The sequence below is a fragment of the Gossypium arboreum genome, chromosome 5 (genome assembly GCF_025698485.1).
Source record: "Gossypium arboreum isolate Shixiya-1 chromosome 5, ASM2569848v2, whole genome shotgun sequence".
Lineage (NCBI taxonomy): Eukaryota > Viridiplantae > Streptophyta > Magnoliopsida > Malvales > Malvaceae > Gossypium > Gossypium arboreum.
In genome coordinates this window covers 27,796,101-27,816,595 of record NC_069074.1, presented here as the reverse complement: position 1 = coordinate 27,816,595, position 20,495 = coordinate 27,796,101, and the positions used below count along the sequence as shown (strand labels likewise).

At 28.5% G+C, this 20,495-nt stretch overlaps 1 protein-coding gene across 1 annotated transcript; it reads right to left on the bottom strand.

The window, feature by feature from the left end:
- Positions 1 to 13,856: 13,856 nt before the first annotated feature.
- Positions 13,857 to 18,201, bottom strand: LOC108452039 (GDSL esterase/lipase At1g29670-like). Its single transcript, XM_017749769.2, has 4 exons — positions 17,637 to 18,201; positions 16,438 to 16,680; positions 14,398 to 14,644; positions 13,857 to 14,327 (listed from the first exon to the last, which is right to left on the bottom strand). The coding sequence occupies exons 1-4, from the start codon at positions 18,039 to 18,041 to the stop codon at positions 14,092 to 14,094; spliced, it is 1,131 nt and encodes a 376-aa protein (XP_017605258.1). The 5' UTR covers positions 18,042 to 18,201; the 3' UTR covers positions 13,857 to 14,091.
- Between the last annotated feature and the right edge of the window lie 2,294 nt (positions 18,202 to 20,495).

Here is a 20,495-nt window from a genome sequence, read left to right as displayed (position 1 = left end):
ACAAGCCCATGTGGAAAATGCTAACAAGCTTAAGCATTTCACTTCAAGAACCCCAATTGATCTTACAAGCTTAGACATTTCATATTGGGTTTAAGTTTTAGGCTTAATTTTTATTATATATAAGCACAATATTTTGTTTATTAGCTCTTATTATTTTATTATTATTTTATTCCGAATTTTTGATAATTATTAAGTATTTTAAGTTATTTAGGAATTTTATGTTAACAAGAAAGTTTAGTTTAAAACTACTTCATGTTTAGATTAAATTAGAGTTCTAGTATACTTAGGAGTTTTATTTAGATTTATTTATCTAGCCTATATATAGGCCTTTGCATTGTACACAGGGGAACAATTGATTATTATTCTATTTCTCTTTTGAGTTAATAAATTCTCTTTGAGTTTTTTCTTTTCAAGAATTTCTCTTGAGTTTCTTTTAGAAGAGTTTTAACAATCTTTTTAGATTGTGGGGATCATCTTCAAACTTTTTCTTGCCAAGGTTTTTATCTTGGAGGGGAAATTAGAGCCGCTTGAAGGGGGTTGTGGATTCTTCGTGTTTCCAAGGCTTCTTAGGACTTCTACACGCCACGTTCTATCTTTCCATTTATCTTCTTTATTCACTTCCTGAATCCTTGATTTATTATTTGTTTTAATTATTTTATCTAACTTGGATTTAATTTCGTTTCAGGTTGTGTCAAGAAAAATCCAAGTTTCTTTCCGAACGTCTAGAGCCCTAAGTCAAATCCGCGACTTTGACAAACTTTACGATCCGCTTTCACGTTCATCCTTCTCAACCTTTATCAGCACATCATTAGGCTCATTTGGATCATTAATTTCATCATTCTCATTGACATAATAATGCAAACTTTTATTTGATTGATCCAAATTTTCATTAGAAACTACTTTTTTAAAAATAAATTTATCAATAGTACCTTATTGTAATTTTTTTAACTCTTCAGCACATTTTCTCTTTTTCCTTTTTTCATTTCCAAATAAATGCATTTTAGGTAATATTGTATATAAAGTATAAATCGATACTCAAGTAACATAGGAAAATAAAACAATAACACTTGATAGAAGAATTCCAAGTTAAATATTTGCTTTCACATTTGCTAATTCCAAAAGTCAAATCGAGTCTTTGGAATTCTATGAATATAATTATAATAATCAATTACAAATAGACATGATAATTAACAATATCCAATTATTTGTGAGGGAAATGCAACTAAGGAATTAAAAATGAGTAACAAAAATAATTAAAATTTCAATCGCATAAAGTCATAAAGAAATGGTGTGCAATAGTATACTATACTATGGTTCATCAAAAAAGGAATTAGAGGGAGAAGTTAAATATAAGGCTGACTTAATGCCTCTATTAGTTAAAACCCAAATATATCATCAGATTAAGAATGAAAAGATTACAAGAAAGAAAAGGAAAAAGGGAGAATCATACCTATAACAATGGTAGATTTAGCAGACCATAAATGGGAGGCACCATTGGCAGCAAGCAGGTGCAACGACTAGTTGAATAATGGCAGTCTGGCACAGCCACACAGAACGGTAGGAGAAAGAAGGACTACCGCACCAAAGTCGCCATCAATCACCGAAAAAATTATTTTAGAATCTCAAACTCTGAATCTCTCAAATATAAAGTAAAAATTAATAACTTCAATTGATTGGTGCTGATGAATGATGTATTACTCAAATGAAATTTGGCCCTATTTAACTTATAGAAAATTTCTCTGGTTGCTATGGTTATGGGAAAATAGATAAGGTTGAATGCTAGTAACCGTTGATCTTTTTGGGGAAAATTGAAATTCTCCGTTAGCTTTAATAGTAGGATTTGGAATTTGGGAACTAAATGAGGTTTAGAGAAGCCAAGGAGTTGGAGATGAAGCGTTTATGGCAAAGAATTGAAGGCCCCTTTTCTTTTTTTTTTTCCTGCCTACAATGAAACGTCGATCAAAAGACTTAAAAGGTTGAAGATTTTTTTCTCACGTTAAAAGCTGAAGAAAAGAATTTTTTTGGGCCTTTTCCAGTATTGAGCCCAGGCGACAACACTCCCAAACTACCTCTAAAGGCAGCCCTGTACACATGACCAGTCTTTAGCCCATTGAAATATGTTTGACAGCGTAGGGACAATTAAGTGTAATGTAAGGGTGCTTTGTTTTTGTTTAAATATTTTTACCAAATTAATCCATTACTTGCTTTTAATTTAATTTAAATTTTTGTATATGATCACTTAATTTTTAAAATAATATTATGATAATTAACTCTTAATCACTCGAGATTAAAAGAAAAACAATGACCTTTAACCTAACACTAAATGTTAAAATGCCGGATCAGGAGTAATATATATCCATGCCACCCTGATTGATTGAATTGTTCCATTTGATCTTTATTGGTATAACTTGTACTTACTCATTCCAGTAATTCCCATTAACTACTTATTAAGCAATTGAATTTAATCACACATTCATTATTCTACTTGTAACGTCCCAAAATTTATAGGGTTAGAATTAGTAAAATAATTAAGAAATAAGTCTTAGTCTTGATGGTTAAGAACTTAGGATATTGCTTAGAGAACCAAGGTTCAAATCTTATTATTTTCTTTTTACCTCTTTTATTTTTTCATTTTTATTAATTTTGGCAGAATAGTTTAATTACCAAATCAACCCTTTAAAGTTTGTTTAACCTAACCATTTAGTCTCTTCCTAATCATAATAGAATTTTGATTATCTTTTCCAACCTTATTTAGAATTTCTTTTCTCTCTTCTTTAAATACATCTTTTTCTTTTATTTTTTCACTTTTCTTTTTCATAAAATTTTCAGATTCTTTTGCTGGAAATTTATTGTTGATATCTCAGACATGAATTCCACCTCGTTCAATTTGTTTTTCGTATTGTTTTAGCATAACACTATCAAATTTCATTTCTAACTTGCAAAGATCAGTAAGAATTCATGTTTTGAATTCCGTAGAACCTTAGAAATATGGTATAATATTATTCTTGACAATTTTCCAAAATCAATTTCGAACCTTTTATGAGTTTTTGTAGAAAATCTTGTTAAATTCGATAAATCTTGAACTTCGATAATAATTCTTGCCTTCTTATCAATCGAAAGACCTATTGTGGGTATCCCAAATCAAATTTGGATGAGGATCGTTGCTCGAGACCCCAGAAGTCAGGTATGTGTCCTTTTATAAGAAAATCAATGCAAAACCGAACCAGCCCAGACCACACGACTTACCAGATGGGTGTGTGGGCCGCCTGTGTGGACTGCACGGCTACATACATGATCATGTCCCCCTTGAAACCCTAGGTTTTTCTTTTCTCACACGGTCTGCCACATAGTCATGTCCCCCTTATAGGTTGCTTTTTCGAACACCACACGGTCATAGTCTCTCCACACGGCCTAGCCACACGGTCGTGTACCCTTCCACACAGTCGAGGGCTTCCCACACGGTTCGGTCACATGACCACAAAATTTACAATTTTGGCCCAAAATTTTATTATTTATGCATATTAGTTCTTGATTGGTCCCTGAACTATTTTAGTGTTTAATTTATGCAATTAAGTCCCTGATAATATGAATAATGCCTGAATCCATGATTTAATTTACTATAATAATATTAAATATATACCCAGTTGCATGAACTGTGAGTAGTCATGTTAATTATATTTGTATTTACGATTTTCATATAACATACCTTATGACACCACTAAATTAAACCTTTGAGGAATATACGATTTCGCTACTGAATTAATTCTTTGAAAACATATTTATTGTTGCAATATTTGATTATTTTTAATCATAATATTTGTTCTATTATGATATGTTTTAAGCATGTCTTATTTTGTTGCATAGGTTGGGACGCTCTAGAAAGGAGGAAGTTCTGGCAGATTATTAATCTGGAACTTTGGTAGTTTATCCACATACATCTAGCAACTTCATCTGCAATTATGTTGTGTACTCACAACTATATAACAACATATTAACCTGCAACACTGATGGTCCGTCCACCCATTATTTAGCAATAATGTATGCATTTACAACCATCTAGTAGCGTATTTTCTTATAATTTGTAATTTGACACCGAAAATGTGTTTGTCATCCAAACGAATAAGCAGAATTTTCATTATAAAAATCAATTAAAATTAAAGAAATTACGAAATATAAAATTAAAACAACAAGATTTGAGAGAAATTGAATGAAAAATTGAGAACTAAATAGTTGAGATAATAGATGAACTAAGAGAATTGAGAAAATGAGATTTGAATGCAAAAGAAACAAAATGACTTGGGTTTATATAGCAAATAAACTAGTCATTAGAAAAAAAAAATTTCTATTGGATTTTTTGACTGTCAGGGGAAATTTACTGTTGGACAAAAATGTGTCCAGTAAGACACGTTTTCAGCTAAGGTGGCAATAGAGACGTTGAAAGTGCGTTTTATATGACGCGTTTTTTGCCATCTCAAATAAAAACATGTTGTATTATACGCATTTTTTGTTTTTTTTTCTAAAATCAACGTATTTATCAAAGTATAGAAAAAATCCAACTATTACTCCATTATCTTTCAAAATCCATATATTTTGGTAATTTACTTGAAATCAAAATTTCAATTAAAAGAAGTCTTATATAAAAGAAGTTCTGAGAGGATGTATCGTAAGTAGTTTTGTATCTTTTCTATGGTCAGTCAATTTTCACGAATTTGGATTTAAAATGATGTGATGGTTCTTCCAGAAGAACTTTCATGTCTTCCACTTATACGAATAAACTTTTAAATAGTCTTTTTTTTTTTCGATTTGAAATATTTTATCTATTGTATCTTTTGGGTTAATTGACATCTTTAAACTATAATCCATTCTTAATTAGGTTCTCTTTAATTTAATCACGAATGTATCAATATTATATTTAATTATGTCTCTCTATTTGTTGACCTAATAAATTAGATATTGAATATTAGCTCAAATCCAATGAAGAGAATATTTAAAACGTAAGAATTAAATTGTAAAAAATTAATCTTCCTATTTTTTTGTCATTGTGAATTTTCAAACCTATTATATCGAAATTTTATATTTTTTTGAATACATATATAATTTGATTTATATTTTTTAAATATATTTTATATATATATATATATTTATATTTATATTTAATGTTTAAATTAACAGCACAATTGATAGAACTTTATTAATATAAAATTAATATTTAGATAATTCAATTAAACATTTTAAAATAGTGTAACATTGATTGGAGAATACCCAATCTTTTATCATTTTCCAAGTTACAATGAAATAAATACACTGATGCACAATAATTTGAGAAACACTCTTTATAAAAGAAAACACAGTAGCTCGTTAGAAAGTACATCTTATTCGATTAATCAATTAATATTTATTCATGATTATATATAAAAAACGATAGTATTTATTCGTTGTTTTTGTTTACCTTCAATACTGAGTTATTTTATTTTTAATTTATTTTTCCTTTTTATTCATATTTTTGTTTGAGTTAATTACACTAAACATCTCCAAAGTTCTCATTTTAAATTAGTATTCAAATTTTAAAATATTTTAATTATATCCTTAAATTATTGATATTATATCAATATGGTCCTTCAAATCGTTAATTTAATCGTTAAATGAGATATCAAATCTTATGTGTCGTAATTTAAAATGAAAATTTTAAAGAAATATGTATATTGTAAAAATGAATGTTATAAAAATCTTGGTTATAATGTTTTAGAATTTTTCCGAAACTATCATCCACTCGCTCCTTTTTAGTTCTACTTTATTGGTAGTTTTAATTTTAAAATTTATGCGGCAACATTTTACTTTTCATTAAAATTTTCATTTTAAATTATGTCACATAAGATTTTGTGTGTCATTTAATGGTTAAATTAATGGTTTCAATAATGAAAGGACCTTTTAATATAATATTGATGATTTGGAGGTGTCATTGGAATGTTTTGAAGTTTGAAAAACAATTTAAAATAAAAGTTATAATTTGGACATGAATGGTGCGATTAACTCTATTTATTTATTTATTTTGTTTAATCAACTCATTTATTGTTGAATTTTGTTTTAACGGTCATTAAAATAAATTATTTTAATGGGTAAATGTTTTTCGGTTTGAATTTGACAATTTTTTCACACTGAAGCTTAATTTTTTATCTAAGTTAAGCCCTAAACTTAATAATTATTCTCACATTAAAACTTAAACTTTTTTATTATCCATATTAATCTTTAAAATCCTAAAATTCAAACCCAATATGAAAATATTTACCAAATTCAAATCTGATCTAAACAATCTCAAATTTTATATATATTTTTATTGAGAGGGAATAGGAAATGTTTAGATATTTAACACAAGATTTTATGTTTCATTTTATGGTTACACCATTTGGATTATAATAATGAGTTAGGGATGTGAAAAGACAGGTAGCTTCCCCATTGATCTTGTTACATCTATAATATCCATTTTGCATCTATTCATTTGGGCTTGAAGGTACTTAATGTAAGGCCCATTTACACCTTATGAAAAGTGAGAGCATAGCCAAAAATCATACAACAATTGGAGAAATGTCTTCATTAATGATAGTTGAAGTTTATTATTAATACTAATAAACTTATCCACCCCTCCATTTGTTAAAATTTATCACAACATCATTAAACTTCATGATTTGCATTTTAATTTCTTAAAATTTTAAAAGAAAATTTAAAAAGAATACAAGTAAAATTTAAAATATATAAAAATCAAATTTATATTATAAATATAACATCAACTCACCATTAATTAAAATTTCATCTCTCTTATACTATTATAATTCTCATATAATCTATTCCCCTCTTTGAAGAATCAATACTTTAATATTACATTATTTTTTGAGAAGCTTCTAACTTATTAACATTAACGATCTCCATAATAGAAGCAAAACTTAACAACAATGGCGAGCTTGAAACTTTTTTTGGGAGTTCAGAATTAAATTATATATTTTTACAATATTAAAATGTAATTTCATATTTTAATAGCTTATATCTTTATAATTTTTAAAGGGTTAAATTAATTTTTATCATTTTAGAGGATTAAAGTGTAATTTTACCATTATTAATTTAAAATTTTATAAATTATAAAGAGTCTAAATTAATTTTTACCATTTTAGGGATACCAAGACTGCTCCACCACTGCTTAACAAATAATAGTAAAAATAATTTTATTTTCTAATTTTCTTTAAATGCTATTTGGAAGTGTTGGCCTTGATGCATCTCTTTACAATGCTAAGTTTATTTTTAATTAGCATATAATTATAACACTAATTAAATAATAATTATTAACATAAAATAATAAGAAGAAATCGATCACTTAAAAATCTCTAAATAACTATGTTGCTTGTTTAATATAAGAATATTAAATAAAATTAAGTATGCTACTTGTTTATTTATTATTATTTTGCGGAATTAATTCGATTGAGTTTTAACTTGATTGATATGGACATTGTTGCTAATGCAATAGGATATGAATTCGAGTGCATTGAAGCGCATTATCTTCCTATTTATGGGTTGAGAAGGAGCTATCGATAATTCTAGGTATTATCTCAAAAAGAGTAGATATAATCGAAAATTAAAGTTTTAAATTGATACAATTTTATTTTCACTTTAATTTTTTGTCAAAACTATATTCTTTAATTTTTAAACAAGAAAATACTACCTAAATTATAATAAATAGAAAAAATAAAAGCATAAATAAATAAAATAAAATATAATAATTACAATAATTAATTATCTTTTGTTAATATATTTAAATTGTTCTTTAACTTTTAATATCTAAATTACCCTATTTCCTCTTAGTGATTTTCAAAAGAATTGGTTTTTATATTGTTTACTTATGGACACAATATTAATTTTTAACATTATGGTTTATACTATAAGAGTACTAAATTAAATTAATTACGTAGCTTATTCTTTTATCATTGTAATTTTTAATTATTAAATTAATCCACTATTAAATTTTTTGAGCTGGAATTACTACTAATTAAGTGTTGTAAGAGTTCTTCAAATGCTATAAGACTTGCTATATGAATTTGTTTAATTATTAATTTTTAATATATTGTTATGATTTTATCAAAATATTATTATTTTAACTATAAAAATTAATATATATTAATTTTATTTAAAATTATTATTTAAATATTAATTTAATAGTACTAGCTTCTAATGTAACATATGCTGTAAATGATTTTACACCTTTAATATTTAATTAATTTTTAAATATTGTATTATAATTTCAGTAATTAGTGTAAATAATATTTTTATTTGAATTATTGAATTTAATTAAAATATATTAATTTAACAATTCAAATATTATAATAGAAAAAATAAGAACCAATTAACATAATTAACTCTAATATTAGTTAAGTGATAATTAAAATGCTTATTATACTATTCAAATAATAAATATATTTTAAAATATTTTAAAATTAGCATAATTTTTACTAATAATTGTAAAATAAATTATAATTATTTTTAAATGTATAATTATCTCAACTTCTATTTTATTTTAATTTTTATTAATAACTCTAATTTAAATATTATAATTATTTTAAAATGTAAATTTAGGAATAAATATGATAGAAAATAAATAGTATTCTCATTAGTTAAAAAATTTTCCAATCTCATGCTTTAATGTATATTATAGATAATGAAGAGTAATTTTGTTCTCTCTTAAACTTGTACTACTATATAAACCGGTCAGGCCACCTGCTAAGGTCGGAAGGTTCACTTGAAAAGTGGGAGGGTTTAGATAAAAATATATGCTTGAAAATGAGTTTGGACAAAAAATAAGGCTCGTTTTCTAAACGGTCCGGACCAAGCGGGAATTTGGTTCAAAAAATTCTTTTGCTGCTGTTTTACTGTTGTTTTGTTGTCATTTTGCTATTATATTGTTACTATATTATTGTTATTGTTTGGATATTATATATCTCTTATTTTATTGTTACGTTTGCTTCCATTTTAGAGGCATTTACTTGTTAAGTTGTAACTATACTAGTGTTATTTAAGTATAAATATATTTTAATATATTTTTAATTTATTAGGAAACATTTATTTTAATAATTTTAGTTCATTTGTATTATAATTTTAAATTTATTTTTATAAAAATTTAAGATATAACTTAAATATAACACCACCTTCGCAAGAGCAGAAGTTGCTAATTGCTAGCTTGGAAATGGAGTATTGAACGAAAGGAAGTTGATTATTAGAGTGTAGGGGACAAAGATTTTGTAGGGTATGCACCCTCCTAGGAACCCTGTTCACAATTTCATAAAAAGCTCGGCCCGACCCACATCTTTTTGGAAAGTTTTAAAGAGGACCTTAATTTAAATTTATTCGTGTTTGATTAAGGTCGAAATATACAATCCCCACAAGTAGAAGAAAGTCATGGGAAACGATATACATACATGTGAAGCTTGGAAATGTAACTTAAAGTTGGGCAAGTTGATTAACATTAATGGGATAAACTTCGGTTTTACGTTTAGAAGTGAAAGCCTTGATTGCTATTTCCACGTTCACTTTTTCAGTGGGATGAAGCCCATTGAAGAACACATGAGCACTCCTGTCCATACATATCCTCCCACCTTTCTTGCATGAAATTCCATTGCCTGCTAATTGTCTCAATGGCACCACTTCACAACATGGACTGTTAGCATCTTTGAAACCTGTAAACACAATATCATCATATATTAAATCAAACTGATTCAGTCTCCTACTTAATTATTATTTTCTTACCTCTGGAATAAAGGTTTTGGATGATATCAGTTACAATATTGTAAGAGTTGACCAAAACAAGATTAGAACTTGGCATGTCGGATTTAGCCCCGCCTATTATTGATTTCAACTCATTATTGAAGAGAACCGCCGCCTCGTTCATAACTTCGATGCACCCATTTTTACGCATTGCATTCAACATTGGAGAACATCCAATTGGATATATTGATATCAATACAAACTTCCTTGCTCCTAATCTGTACAACCTCTGTAATAATCCAACAATTATCGGATTTGTTAATCATATGTTATATTTGAGAGTAGAAATTGTAATTACTTAACTACATAAATTTAAATTATAAAAAAACATTTTCTAAACAAATAACAAAGTTTAAAAATCAAATCATTGAATGTAATATGTTAGTTTAAGAAAGTATTTAACAATAAAGCTATTAATAAATAATAATATTATATCTAATTTAATCTAATTACTCTAGCATTCTATATTTATTGAGTTCTTCTCAATCTAACATTATACATATACTCTTTGTCATTATCGGTTGATCTTTGACCAAATATAATTAATTAATAATAAATCCTACATACTTTAGTTAAATATTTAGTAGATCAAAATGAACAAAATTATCTTTTGTTAATAAAATTTGAAGATTATTTAAATGAGATTAGTAATATAATATTTAATTACATTTACAAATATCAAATATATGTCCTAAAAAATAAAATATTCTATCATTATTGTATAAAATAGCTTCTTAAATTTAAATATGTACAGTGTACTTGAAAAGTCTTATGGTAATTGAATTTGACTGTAATTACTTGTAACTACTCATAATTACTTCAATTCTTAACTCCCCATAAGAATTGAAGAGTGTAACTGAAATCCATGGAATGTACTAATTAGAATGATTATTCAAATATGTCAGACATTTATATTTACATGTAATTATACTCAAATTTAATTATTAGTTAATTTTCCTAAAATAATATACTTAATAAATAAAATTTGGCTTGTAAGGCCCAATTTTGGCCCGGGCCCGTACAAACAAAAAAAAAGAATAAGTTATAATAAAAATATTATAACAGTCCAAATATTATAACCCATTTACAACAAAGACAGTCCATCGGCCCAAAATAATTACAAGGACCCAAATTAATCCTAGCCCAATATTACACAACAAAGCAGGCCCAAATGGCCCAAGAGTTTGACATTCACAGAAACCCTAGGGTCCCCCTCGATGCGCCATAGCAGCCTTCAGCCTCCAAGCGCCGTACGACCTCTAGCACACCTCCGTACGCCCCACGCCGAGTGCCACGTACCACCACAGCTAGCCCCGTACCTCCATACCTGCAAACATACAAGAGAACGACAGCAAACACGAAGGAAAAATTTGTATTTTTTTATTCTTTCGAATTTCGACTATAAAGCCAAGAACTTCTTCATTTATTTTTTTTTACGCATACTGAATAGAAAGAAAGCATTCAAAAATTTGAAGGTGATTTCTGTTTAAGTTTCTTCAAGTTCTAGCATTCCCTTGCGATTTATTTTCCTTCAAATCTTTCGTCATTGTGTTAGAAAACAAAGAAAAAGTGAAGGAGGGTCTTACCTTGCGAATAGGCCATAGATTTCTTTTTTTTTTTCTTCATTGAAATCGATGTCGAAAGAGGGATCTCAAGGCTGAAAAACCATCTCCCAAAGCTCGAATACGCTGGTCGTCGACTGTGGTGGTGGATCGGTGTTTACGCAAAAGGGGATTAGGGTTCGCCGACTGTGTTAGGATTTAGTTTAAATGTTGTTTTTGGTAAGTTTTTGTTCAATTTTGAATAAATAGTTAATTTCCTTCATATATGGACTTAAAAGTGTGCAAAGGGCATTATAGAGCTTAATCGAGTGAGTTTAATAGAGGAACACAAGGAAAGCACTTCCTTGTCACGACCATGAGATGTCTTTTCACGACTACGACCTTGTCGACTTGCCAAAGAGTTTCCTCAACTAAACCATTGTTGCGACCATTACAAGTTCTTCTTGTGACCACCAAGGCTCTAACTGGAGCTAAGAGGCAATCAGAGAGATTGTTGTTGCAACCATGAAACTTCAGTGTTGCAATAATGATCAACTAATTAGAGCAAGTTTTGGGGAACAGACAGTCCATTTTCGCGACCATGGATCCCATTGTCGCAACAACGCCTTTCGTAACTGCAGAATCTGATATCATTATTTGGGGTAGTCAATGGAAAATTGAATAAAAAATGCCTTAATTTGATAATTATATTGAGGGCATTAATGTAATTGAATTATTAATTAGGGTTTTATTATAAATATCACTTTATAATCAACAAAAGAAAGACATCAAAGTAGAGATAATTTCCGTCAACAAATTTTATTTTTAGTTTTTGCTTATTGCATTTCTAGGGTAGAATTTATAGTCAATTGACAGATTTTTCCATTTTCTACCCTCAATTGGTGTTTAATGTTATTGGGCATCAAGACTTTGCGTGGATTGAATACAATTGGACTTCTCAAGCCAAGGATTTCTCATTTTAACGAGCATTTCTTAAACTTTTTTTTTTATTTTCCTTTAAATTTTTTTTTGGTGAATGAAACAATGATTACATAGGACATGAGGGAATTATCAACAAAATTATCTTCCTGCAAAATATCTTTAATCCTGATAGGAGGAGACTCGATAATACGCAATGAATTACCATTTGACAAGGCCTTTTTAGCCAAAGCGTCAGCGACCCGATTGGTTTCTCTGGGAACATAATTCAAGAACTAATTTTCTTTTAATTTCATTATATTGAATTAAATGGAATTTTATCGTACGATTGTAATTGCCTTGGATATGAACTAAATCCTTTAGGTGATTGGTTGTCTTGATTACTGTTGATTTGATTGTATGCATTTTGTTAATTTGAATGCATGGATTAGATTAAATCAATTGTGTTTATCACTCAAAATTGACAAAGTTTGAGTGAAATTTTAGATGGAATAGGATGAGAGGACATCCTATCAAGTATGTATTGATTTGATTAGGTTTAAATGAATGAGATTGAGAGGAGATTTTATTTTAGCACTTCAATTAATTATTTGAGATCGAAAGGTGAAAGTGACTTAGCGAAGAATTGTTTGTTTGAATTCTGTAGGTATCAATCCATCATTAGCGAGAGAGGACTAATCATTATTTGTTGCAATTAGTAATTCTTACCAATTGAAACCATTAGCTTTAGAACTTTAAGTGTAGTTAGTACTACTATCATTTTCCATTTCATGCATTGTCGTACTAATTTAAGATTTTAATAAATCGATGGACTTCTTTTAGCATAAAGACCATCTAGTGTAGAAATTAACACATCTCTTTATCATACAACTCATTGTTAATAGCTACATTTTTCTTAACTCTCTCGGTCCATTTTGTCCGGACATCAATAACTCTTTATCATATTTGTCCAATATATCTTTACATCTTTGTATAATCAAGCGTGTTAGAATATAAATATTTGTAAAGACTTGTCTCTACAGTCACTTCTTGAATTATTTCTCAAGATTATTTGCTTGAAAGTTATTTATAGTCACATGTTAATAAACTATATTAAATATAATATTAAACAAAACAAATATAAAACATATGTTAAATACATTATAGTTTTTATAATATTTAGATAAATAAAATTTTAAAATGGTCGTACTTTCTATTTGTGAAAATATAGAGAAGAATTTTGAAAGGAATAAGAAAGTAATGGTAATAATTACTACAACATTAATTTGTTAGAAAAGGAATTAATTGAAGGTGTATGAAACAAAAGGTATTTCTAGAAATATATAGAAAAAAGCTTTAACATAAAAGTTAAAACTGATGAAGGATTCGAATGTGAAATAACCCAATAATACAAATATATGTGGATCTAAAGATGGCAACAGAGTGGAAGGAGATGTTTTTTTGCTTGCGTCAATCCCAATATAATATAATATAATCCTAACACAATCTGATCTGACTTAAATATAATTTTACCCACTTCGAACTCAACCCTGAAAATTAAGATATAACTTAAATATAACACTATCTTCGCAAGAGTATTGAAAGAAAAGAAGTCGATTATTAAAGTGTGGGGGACAAAGATTTTGTAGTGTATGACCCTGTTCACAATTTCATAAAAAGCTCAGCCCAACCCACATCTTTTTGGATGGTTTTTAAGAGGAGCTTAATTTTACTTTATTCGTGTTTGATAAAGGTCGAAAGATAAAATCCCCACAAATAGAAGAAAGTTATGGAAAACGATATACATACATGTGAAGCTTGGAAATGTAACTTAAAGTTGGGCAAGTTGATTAACATTAATGGGATAAACTTCGGTTTTAAGATCAGAAGTGAAAGCCTTGGCTGCTATTTCCACATTCACTTTTTCAGTGGGATGAAGCCCGTCAAAGAACACATGAGCACTCCTGTCCATACATATCCTCCCACCTTTCTTGCATGAAACTCCATTGCCTGCTAATTGTGTCAATGGCACCACTTCACAACATGGATTGTTAGCATCTTTGAAACCTGTCAACACAATATCATCATATTTTAAATCAAAGCGGTCCAGTCTCGTACTAAATTATCATTTTCTTACCTTTGGAACTAGGGTTTTGAATGATATCAGTTACAATATTGTAAGAGTTGACCAAAACAAGATTAGAAGTTGGCATGTCAGATTTAGCCGCGTCTATTATTGATTTCAACCCATCATTGAAAAGAATCGCCGCCTGGTTCATAACTTCGATGCACCCATCTTTACGCAATGCATTCAACATTGGAGAACATCCAAGTGGATATACTGACATCAAGACAAACTTCCTTGCTCCTAATCTGTACAACTTCTGCAATAATCCAACAATTATCAGATTTAGTTAATTATGTTTGTTATATTTGAGAGTATAAATTGTAATTACATAATTAAATAAATTTAAATTATAAAAAAAATATTTTCTAAACAAATAACAAAGCTTAAAAATCAAATCATTGTATGTAACATGTTAGTTTAAGAAAGTATTGGACAATACTATTAATAAATAATAATATTATATCTAATTTAATCTAATTACTCTAGCATATTATATTTGTTGAGTTATTCTCTCTCTAACATTATACATATACTCTTTGTTATTATCGGTTGATCATTGACCAAATATAATTAATTAATAATAAATACTATATACTCTAGTTAAATATTTAGTAGGTCAAAATGCACGGAGTTATCTCTTGTTAATAAAATTTGAAGATTATTTAAATGAGATTAGTAATATAACATTTAGTTACATTCACAAATATAAATATATGTCCTAAAAATTAAAATATTCTATCATTATTGTATAAAAATAACTTTTAAATTTAAATCATGTACGGGTGTTAGGGGCGAAACTAGGGGGTTGGCAGGGGTTAGCGCCCCTTAAAATGGAAAATTTTTCATTTAGTCCCTTTAAAATTTTTTAAATTTTAAACTAGTAAAGGTAAAATTTCACTTTGCCCCCCTAAAATATAAAAATTTGATTTAATCCTTCAAAAATTATAAAGATACGGGTTATTAAAATAGTAATATTATATTTTTGTTATCGTAAAAATTACAATATAATTTCGACCACTCTAAAAGAATTTTCTAGTTTCACTCCTCACAGGTGTACTTGAAAAATCCTATGATAATTGATTTTGTTTGTAATTACTTGTAATTACTCACATAATTACTTCAATTCTCAACGCCCCATAAGAATTGAAGAGTGTAAATGAATCCATGAAACCTACTGATTAGAATAATTACTCAAATATATCACATATTTGTATTTACAAGTAATTACACTCAAATTCAATTATTAATTAACTTTCTTAAAATAATGTATTTAATAAATAAAATATGACTTATTTAACCTAAATGACTCAAGATCAATTGTCCAAACCTAAAATTGATATTTAGGTTATCTGAATAAAAATATTGAAAAATAAGTTAAAAGTAAAAAGTTTGGCTTTTAAAATTTATAATATGCTATTATTTATTTTATATATTATATGTTTATATTGCATGGAAAACAAATATAAATGCTTATAATAAATATATATTTGTTGTTAAAATGAAAATTACTAAGTTGTCTTTGTTTAGAAATTTAATAAATAAAATTTTAAAATTATTAAATATTAAAAATAATATAAAGAATAAGGTAAAAGATTTATTTGGTTTCTCTCGATTTGAAATTGAACAAATTAATCTCCTAAAAAAATTGAAGCAATTTAATCTATGTCTATCTTGAAAGTTAGCAATGAAGGAAATTAATCATGACATTAATTTCTTTTGTCAATTGTGTATATTTTTTATTAGTACAATAATAAATATAACTCACAATATTTACATATTTTATTAACTTAGATCTTGATTCTAAAAATTCAATAAATTTTAGTTCAACATTTATAAAAAATATTGTGAGTTAAATATATTAAATCATAATCAAATTGATACAATATGTAAATTATGAAATATATTAATGATGTAATTAAATATCTTTAGTTACTATTTTTAAAATTAATAAAGATTAATTTACTTGATTTTTTAGATATAAAAAATGAAAAAAACTAAAGAGAACCGATAGAAGCGTAAAAAGAAAATAGAGGGGAAAAAGGAATGCACCTTGAGTTGATGGGAAAGAGAGGTGGTGAGATTGACAGTGAAAGTTTCAAGGCTAACATTGTACTCCCCTTTTCTCACAAAGTAGTTGAATAAATAGTCGTTGCCTCCTGTTCCCATTATGAACATGTACTTTTTCATCGCTTTCCTATTCTCTCTTCTATTAACCCCCAATTGTTTTTTCACTTCCGGCAACGTCACCGTCTCGAAGTTCCTTATTTGTTGATTTAGGCTTATCACTTGCCCCTGCAATTTCCATTCCTCCTCAAACTTATTTGCTGTCATGCCACAAACTCTCAAGGGCTAAGGCAATTAATATAAAAGAACCAAAAACAAAGCTTCATACTGTATTTTCAAGTGAATCATAATTAAAGTAATAAAATATTTGTATTCACGTTATTTCATTCTAAAGTAACCCTTACTCTTATTTTTAAAAAATCTCATATCATATTAGATATTTAAATAAAATCACACAATTTAATAAATATAACATACTATCTTTTAAAGAAATAGTTTATTTATCTTAAAATTTTTTATCTTTAGATAAAAAGATAAATACGATTATATGTACTCAAATTTATGTTTAATATAAACAAAATATTATTATCAATCAAGTCTAAATTTATTAAATATATATTAAAAATTTTAAATATAGAAAATAATCTATTTAATTTCTAATTAACAATTCGTTTTCCTGGTCAAACAATGTGAATTCACGGGCAAGTAGGGTGTGGGTACATCCAAAATAGAAAATTTTCTTTTACTCTAAAATTTTAAAATTGGAAGTTAATGTTGATAAAATTATATTTTGGTTTTCAAAATAAAAAAAATCATGGAATCCTTTCAAAATTAATAAAATCATATATAATAAAATTATATTTTGATTTTTAAAATTTATAATTTAATTGTGTAAAATTTTTGCCCTTGTTATCCAATACCTATATTCTATATTTGACTATCCCAAAGTCTTCTTTCCGAAAAAGGAGAAAACTATTCCAAAGTGAAGTTGAATTCTACATAAATATGGAAAAATTCTCTCTGCACAATTTTTTTTGCAAGATTGGGTTTGGGATTGAAGAAAGGAACCCTTGGGAGAAGACTATTTTAAAGGAAAAAACAGACAAGAGGACGAAGATATAGTGAATGTAAAACTGCAAGCGGTGCTTGGTGAAAAAGGTAGTAAAAAACAGAATATGTCTTACAGCTAGAAAACCAGTATCATCCAAAATACCAGAAGCACCAGAGGCAAAGTTGACACCATGAACCACTTTGCTTCCCTTTGTTGAAGGGTCAGAAAAGGGTGGAATAAGGCAGGGAAGCTTCAGCATTTCACCTAATAAATCGATCACATTTTTTCCATTTGTAAATCGGCCAGATGGTCCCTTTGGAAAGTCTATCCCATAGGGTAAGAAATCAGCTTTAGCCGTCGAGTTTTCAAGGTAGTTGTTGTTGCCATTGTCCACCAAAGAGCTCCCAAATACAAACATACCTTTGATCTCATCATCACTTCCATCCTCCCCTTTAGCTCTTATGCAATTGAGTTGAGAGAAACAGAGCAAGAGTTGAAGGCATACAAGGATAAACCCTTTTCCTGCTTTTTTAGCCATTATTTTTCCCAGTATATAGGATTATTTGATTGCTATTTGTGTGGAAAGATAGGAGAGGGGCTTGTTATTTATAGAACAACAAAGCTAGTGAGTCCTAATTATCCAGATGTTTGGTAATAGTTACCAAGTATCAACTTCTCTATATTCTCTAATCTATCTTTGTTTAACTTAGAATTATTACTAAAAAAATATTTTGGGTGTTATATATTTACTAATGTTGAGTGCGGACGGACTCTTTTAAAAGAAGTTTTTGAAGTGTCGTTTTCAGGGATGCCAACCTTTTTAACAACGAAAGGTATTTTCTCTCAAGGAGGGTTTTGTCTCTTACTCCAAGGAGAGCTATGTACAATTCAATGAGGGGAGCCAAAGTGATATTTTATACCAGGAGCGAAGCCAGAATAATTTTTTAGGGGCGGCTGAATGAAATTTTAATTTTTTATAGTATATATATTTATAATTGTTAAATGATTAAATCAAATTTTTATAATTTTAAGGGACAAAATACAATTTTAATTTTATTAATTTAAAATTTTAAAAAAATTTAAAGAGCTTAAATGGTATTTTTTCCATTTTAGGGGGGCTGGCAGGGATTTGCCTGTGCCTTATACCCCAACAATTGACCTATATGGCATAGGTAAAGGGTTTGAATCCCAATAAGGGTGACATGCTAATGTCGTCTCTTGGTGGATGGTCGTACGTCCACGTATGGTTGAAGTGCTTTTTTTCATGAACTGTACATGGCTCTCCGTAGAGTGGGAGACAAAACTCTCTTTTGGAGAACAATACCTTCTGTTATTGAAAAATGAAATCGACATACTTGAAGATGACACTTCAAATATTTCTCTAGAAAAATCCGATCCCTTTAACAAATAATATTTTAATAATGGATGTAAAGGAAGTCAACCAAACGTTTGGGCATTTATTTATTTTTTAACACCTTACTAAATGTAGTAATTTGGAATCATCAATAATTTATAATATTATATAAATACAAGAATTTAAAATCAATAGTGATGATCATGGTAATCTTATATCACCGAAATATATAAAAATATCATCATTTAATGTATTAAAAGATGGATAAAGTTTTATTTTAGTACAGGTGATTTTTAAGAATGATGTCAAAGTCAGTCAATTTCCTAAACCATTTTTAGTTCTAAGTTGTATTTAAAATACTCTTGCAAGCATTAATTAATAGTATACCTTAGAAAATTACTTTTCATTCAATGCCCTCACATTCTCAACAAATTCAACTAAACACAATGCGTTGGTTCTAAAATTAATGTCAACATAATATATTATTTAAAATTAGTATAAAATTATTTGAATACTTAATTCAATAATGTATGCATGATGCATTCATTATACAAAATATTAGATTTTAGATATACATGTAAACTCGAACTCATGGCCCCGATTGTAACAATAGTAATGGTGTCAACTGAGTTAAGGTTCAATTGGAAAAATATTGAATTTAACATATACCTTTTTCATACATTAATATATGTTATACGCCCTACTAGCATAAACACGTGGCACCACGAGAAGATACTTGTGAGGCATTCGTAGATGAACCTCCTCTTTGCATCACTTGGCAAGTTCCCCATCTGAAGATGACCCGGGCAGCCCTCCATCTTACATTACCCGAGTGGTCATATCTAGACACCTTGTCCTCTAACCACTTGTTTTTAGTGGGAACGCACTCACCTCCAAGAAGGGACTATTGAGGTATAACAACCTCATACTACCTTAGTAAGAAGAATGTCAGAGCAATACCACCATCGACGACAACCCAAGTCCAATCAATGGACAACTAGAGAGTTCCATATCATCTCCCTATAGCTTACAGAGGAGAGTTCGTCCCTTCCCATCCTTCGACGTGTTGCAGTGTTCATTCCAAGTCTCCAGTAAGGGTCAATATGATAAGGAAAACAACGATGAACCTAGATAGTTTGGATGTATAGTCTGAAGCTAAACTCTTCAAGGCTAAAGCAACAAATCAAATCGGAGTTGTCTTGTTATGTGACAATGACCCGAAAAAGATCACATGAATAGATCACACAAATAGTTGTTAAGTTCCTTGTTAGTGGAGTGCATGGATGTTTTTTCCTGGTCAACAGTAGACATGCCAAGAATCTACTTGTCCATCATCAATCATTCCCTATGGGTGGATTTTAAAGCTAAGCCTACAAAACAAAAGAAGAAGAAATTCCCTGTTGTAACAGTCAACACTACAAGATAGGAAGTTAATAAATTGTTGGCTACAAGATTTATCCTAGAGGCCACGTATCCAGATTGAGTTTCGAATGTTGTGATGGTACCCATGCCAATCAATAAGTGGCGAATATGTGTTGATTTCACCAATCCCAATAAAGTCTACCCCAAAGCCAACTTTCCTCTTTCTTCCATTGATTGGTTGGTAGATGCTTCCATAGGGAATCAGTATATGAGTTT

Coding starts and splice junctions, on each gene's coding strand:
- LOC108452039 (XM_017749769.2), bottom strand. CDS start 18,041: ATGGCTAAAAAAGCAGGAAAAGGGTTTATCCTTGTATGCCTTCAACTC. Junction 16,681..17,636: donor ATGATACTGGTTTTCTAGCT/GTAAGACATATT, acceptor TGGAAATTGCAG/GGGCAAGTGATAAGCCTAAA. Junction 14,645..16,437: donor CTCTTTCCCATCAACTCAAG/GTGCATTCCTTT, acceptor GGATTATTGCAG/AAGTTGTACAGATTAGGAGC.